Source organism: Cibotium barometz, chromosome 6 (assembly GCF_041138505.1).
Source record: "Cibotium barometz isolate CiBa-2024 chromosome 6, ASM4113850v1, whole genome shotgun sequence".
Lineage (NCBI taxonomy): Eukaryota > Viridiplantae > Streptophyta > Polypodiopsida > Cyatheales > Cibotiaceae > Cibotium > Cibotium barometz.
Window position 1 is genome coordinate 12351798 of NC_141051.1, and position 5677 is coordinate 12357474.

At 36.3% G+C, this 5677-nt stretch overlaps 1 protein-coding gene across 1 annotated transcript; it reads right to left on the reverse strand.

Annotated features, from left to right (window-relative positions):
* Nucleotides 1–2634: 2634 nt before the first annotated feature.
* On the reverse strand, nucleotides 2635–4191 carry LOC147637406 (uncharacterized). Its single transcript, XM_086798866.1, has 5 exons — nucleotides 3984–4191; nucleotides 3778–3868; nucleotides 3593–3672; nucleotides 3391–3450; nucleotides 2635–3170 (listed from the first exon to the last, which is right to left on the reverse strand). The coding sequence occupies exons 1-5, from the start codon at nucleotides 4086–4088 to the stop codon at nucleotides 2856–2858; spliced, it is 651 nt and encodes a 216-aa protein (XP_086654992.1). The 5' UTR covers nucleotides 4089–4191; the 3' UTR covers nucleotides 2635–2855.
* Nucleotides 4192–5677: the final 1486 nt, after the last annotated feature.

Here is a 5677-nt window from a genome sequence, read left to right on the forward strand (position 1 = left end):
AACTCTACCCATCAATTTGAATATTCTCCACAGTAATCTGAAAACTCTACATATAGCAACCTTGATTTTTTGCACAACAATCTTCTTTTTGCAATACTTCTCCAATAACTCAAAGATTTGTTAATATAGGGATTGATCTTGAAAAAATTAGGCCTTAAGGATTGATATTGAAAACTGTAGGCTCTCCAAGTAGGATATGCAAGCAAATCATTTCATATTGGTTACTAAAATCTTTGCAAATCCTAATTTCAAAAATCCTAATCAAGAAAATATAACTCTACCCATCAATTTGAATATTCTCCACAGTAATCTGAAAACTCTACATATAGCAACCTTGATTTTTTGCACAACAATCTTCTTTTTGCAATGCTTCTCCAATAACTCAAAGATTTATTAATATAGGGATTGATCTTCAAAAAATTAGGCCTTAAGGATTGATATTGAAAATTGTAGGCTCTCCAAGTAGGATATGCAAGCAAATCATTTAATATTGGTTACTAAAATCTTTGCAAATCCTAATCAAGAAAATTTCAACAAAAAAAAATAATCAAGAAGTTCAAGCAATCAAATAGTAAAGTTTTGAGTTCTAAAAATATGGATTAATACAATTTCAAAAATGATAAGCACAAGTTTCATTGCTAATCTTGAAACAAGAAAATAGCAAATTTGAAATTGTATAAAAATTAATTTAAAAATGATTACACTAATCTTTATAAGAAAATACATTTTTAAAAACTAAGTTAATAGTAATTTGAAAATGATTGATCTCATAATCAAAGCATTAAGATCTAAGCCTAGAGCGCTAATATTAATGAAAGAAAAGAACATCTAGGTTAGCCTAATTAGCCCAAATTAGAAAAAGCTTGAGAGATTAGCACTAATCAATATGAAAAGTAAAGTGTAATGATAGTCCAAAATTCAAAAAGGTATAATGATCCTAGAGCATATACCTTTTATAGTATCAAGGCCCATGTGCCCTACTCTCACATGTAAATGACCCTAAGCTCTTGTGCGCTTAAGAGATTAGCACTAAGGATTATGGAAAATAAAGTGTAATAATAATCCAAGTTTCAAAAAGGTACAATAGTCCTTGAGAGATTAGTACTAAGGAATACGAAAAATAAAGTGCAATGATAATCCAAGATTCAAAAAGGTACAATAGTCCCAGGGCACGCGCCTTTTATAGTCTCAAGGCCCATGTGCCCTAATCCCACATGTAAATGACCCTAAGCCCATGTGCCTAGGACTATCCCATGTGCATGTGCATCCTAAGAACTTAGTTACAACTTTTTTCAACCATTCATAAGAAGAGAGGAGAGAGAGAGAGAGAGAGAGAGAGAGAGAGAGAGAGATGGTAGAGAGTATTGTATTTGAGAAATGCATAGTGTAATGGCTCATAGAATTAGTGCAAGATTGTTTTCGGCTGTGATTTTATCCTAATACTTTTATTCCACTTTTGAGTGAAAAGAATAATAAACATACACGTGACGAGAGAGAGAGAGAGAGAGAGAGAGAGAGAGAGAGAGAGAGAGAGAGAGATGCTAGAGAGAGGAGAGAGATGGATAGAGATGTTAGTAAGAGTATAAAGAAAGGCAGTTGTCACATGTAGCCAAAAAAAAAAAACCATTCACCATTTTTGAAAACTGCTCACCCAAAATTGCTTGCCGAAAAAAATCCCCAACCTTAGTCTAGATCACGAAATATGAGAAGAGAGAGAGAGAGAGAGAGAGAGAGGGAGAGAGGGAGGGAGGGAGAGATGAGCATCTCAAAATTGGATATGTTTAAATTCCATTCCAATGCTTATCAATCAAGATGTGTCCTCTCCTCTCTAACCTCTCCACATTATAAAAAATCCACAAGCATTGCTACACCATTTATTACCTAATTAAATTTCAATATCGATAAGGGACAGTTCACATGTGCTTTTGTGTGTGTGTGTGTGTGTGTGTGTGAGAGAGAGAGAGAGAGAGAGAGAGAGAGAGAGAGAGAGCTCATTGTCGGGGTTTGTGAAACTACTATTAGTGTCATAAAAGCAAAGGAGGTTTCTTATGGGATCATTTTAAGAAACTCTATTGTAAAGAAAACATTGAAAGATTAAGTGATAAACATTTTTGAAATTTCTAATGATGATGTATAATTTATCTAATTTTTTATCATCTCCTATTTTTGGACCAATATTTAAGATGTTTTTTCACTGGGTAACTTGTACAATTACCAACTAATTTAAAATTACGTCATCTTTAAATTATGCTTATATTTGGAAAAGAAAAACATCATATGCCACCATACAATTGGCATGACAACAAGTATAGAATGCAAGACATAAAAAAATAAAAAATGAAAAGTGGACATACATTACCAAGAGTAATTGGGATGGCATACATTACCAAGAGTAATTGGGATGGCAACAATTGAAGTGTGTACATACATTCCCAAGAGTAATTGGGAAACATTGAAAGATTTAAGTGATAAACATGTTTGAAATCTCTAATGGTGATGTATAATTTTATCTAATTTTTTATTATCTCTTATTTTTGGTCCAATATTTAAGATGTTTTTCACTAGGTAGCTTGCACAATTACCAACTAATATTTGGAAAAGGAAAACATCATGTGCCATTATACAATTGGCATAGAATGCAAAATATAAAAAATAAAAAATGAAAAGTGGACATACATTTCCAAGAGTAATTGGTATGGCAACAACTGAAGTGTGCACATACAATCCCAAAAGTAATTGGGATGGCAACAATTGAAGTGTGTACATACAATCCCAAAAGCGTGATCTTTGTAGTTAACTGAATAGGGAAGGTAAGCATTTAAAATGAGCAAGATTGCTACTCATACTTGTGCTCCTTAGAAGCTAATATGGCAATAAACATTATCATGGCTTTGCATAGTACTCGAAGATAAGAGAGTGTTCTTAATCTTTCTCATTGTCTTTAAGCTATTATTATTGTGGTTATGATGGTGCGGAGGGATGCAAGATGAGTAGATATTACAAGTATGCTGATTGGCTTGACCTTGATTTTCTTCTAACCGCCTCTTTTTCACATAACCTTGGTGATGATGTTGCTTTTGTTGGTGCCTTTTTATATTCCACATGTCTAGGTCATCACTGAACATGTCAAAAAAGAGTTGTTGCAAATCTTGAAAGGATAGGCTCTGCTCCTGCATTTGATAGCACAACATAAATATCTGGTTGGGATTGCAAATATCAGGAAGCTTAATCAAAACCTTTGTGAATGGTTCGCTATGAACACCTAACCGAACACAACACCGTTTAAATTGAGATTTACTTTTTATGATTATTACCTACGCCAAAAAAAAAAAAAAAAAGATTGGTAGTGCTCACTCAAATACAAAGAGTATATGGTTGGAGCCTAATTACCTGCTGCGATTTCACCTCGTGCATCATGGCACACATCTCTCGGACAAAACTGCTCAGCCCCTGTGGGCACAATTTCATATTTTAATACTTGTACCTTAGTTTTACGAAATGCTCAGGCTCTCCAAACAAAACAAAACAAAAAAAAGGGAAAGGAGAGAGAGAGAGAGAGAGGGAGAGAGAGAGAGAGAGAGAGAGAACTCACTTGTGTGTCAACATTACCCTCCTCTGTTGGCTCATAAAGCTCCATGTCATACAGGGCTCGCTTTTCACCATCAATTAAAACTGCATGAATGAACCCAAAAAACAGAGAGGCGACGAAATTTTATAAATTGGACCTCAGAAAATTGAGCCTATTTTCATCACAGTTTATGGCAAGGTTAGACCTACCGTCGTATGCTTCTTGTATATCCTGGAACTTCCTCTTTGCGAAATCTGTTCTTGCTTTGTCGTCATTTCTGAGCCTATCAGGATGCCATTGCTGCACAGAGGGCGAGAAAAAGAAGATTATTGGAGAGATTAAGATTTTTGGCACCAAAAAAACTGCGCGGGAGTTTCGAAACTTGAGTTGATTTGGGGAGGATTATAAGGCTCACCATGGCCAGTCTTTTGTAAGCAGAGCGGATCTCTGAAGCGGAGGAATTGCGTGCAATTCCAAGAGTAGAATAGTAAGACGAAGCGGATGGTCTGTCGAACGCCATCGCCACAAAGGCACCAGACGTCGCAGTTCGCTCGAACAGACTAGATATGGGCAAGACACACACAAACTGAAGAAGGAAAGCTCGGCTTTAGGCTGCGCTGATGGATCCGACGGCTATTCTTGCTTCTATCGATGACAACGTGCCACGTGTCAAGCATCCTGCCGTCCATCTAGACTTGAGCGCCTTCGTGAGCCTTCTGGAAAGACCCCAAATAGTGTCGGTTTACTAGCTTTTTAGTTTCCAGAGAGTTCCAGTTGCCACGTGATGTTTATTGTGTTGTATACGCTGACGCAGGAGAAATGGCTTGGAAGGGGCCGACACCCCTTTCGTTCTAAAGACCTTTAGATTCTACTCAGCTCTCACCAAAATTCCAAAGAAAATTTTTATGGACACATATATACTTGTATTACCTAAAAGAATTTTATTTGAAATGTCATGTTTTGTTCTTTGATTCAATGGTTTACTAATATTGGACCTGCGCGTTGCTGCGGTGACCAAGGTTTCATAAAAGAACCGTGTGGCCTTGCACATAAACACCCTAAATACAGATTATTCACCATTTGCAGGAAGGACACCATTGATGAAAGCACTTAGTGCTGCGAAGACATAGGTTTTTAGATGACTGCTGGAGGAGCGCACCAATGTTGGTGTGGTTGGCAACATAGGAGGAATAGAAGATAGAAACGTCTTCCATTGCTTTGCGGAGGATGGTTGCACAGATGCAACCGTCTGGGAAAAACTGAAAGTAGCCTATGCCAATACAACTACTATGTCCACTGTTGCGCTGCTTGAAGACAACTTGTTTCGGGAGGAGGACTTGAATTCTCATGGTGTTGTTATAGGCATATATTTTATCATATTTTGACGCATAATGATCTTGATTTAATGTGTGCAAAAATAAGCTTAATGGAATGTGCGAATGTGCACAAGGTTATTATATATGTGCGAGCGAGTGCGCACAAAGTTATTTCATGTGTAAAGGCTTGGCAATAACATTTATATTTGGGCAAAGGCTTTTATATGTACAAACCTTAGGAGCTTTCATATAGTTAATAATATATAAATCAATACCCAAAAGTGAGAAAAGCAAGCCTAATTTGTATGCTCAATTATTATTAGCTCTTTGGGCTATTTTATGAATAAAATTCTCTAAATACTCATGTCATGGAAGTGGAGCTACACACATGAGGGGGGAGATTGCACCCAATCTTGGAGTTAAGTATTTTTTTATTGTTTTCTCTCAATTATTGAATATGTTGACCATGCGGTATTTGATGAGTTATTTGAATTAAATCAATTCTTACAAGTTTCTTTTAAATTCTATCTTCCTAGAAAATTAGATCCGTGAGATGATAGAGAGCTAGATCTAGAAAGATGGAGACAAGAATTGAAGGCTTAAAAGCTTAATTCAAGGGTTTCTGGAAGGGTTGCATCTATTATCCAAGGGGTAAAGACCAAGGGTTTCTGGAAGGGTTGCATCTATTATCCAAGGGGTAAAGACCAAAGGATAAGGGAAGGGTGGCAAAACACTCTACAAAAAACCATGAAACCACCTTCTTGAAAAGTGGCTTTCACAAATCCATAATCTC

Excerpts from the sequence above, each read along its gene's own strand:
- LOC147637406 (XM_086798866.1), bottom strand. The coding sequence starts at position 4,088 with ATGGCGTTCGACAGACCATCCGCTTCGTCTTACTATTCTACTCTTGGA. Across the intron at positions 3,869-3,983 it reads CTTACAAAAGACTGGCCATG|CAATGGCATCCTGATAGGCT; the intron begins GTGAGCCTTATA and ends CCCTCTGTGCAG. Across the intron at positions 3,451-3,592 it reads AGGGTAATGTTGACACACAA|GGGCTGAGCAGTTTTGTCCG; the intron begins GTGAGTTCTCTC and ends TTGTGCCCACAG.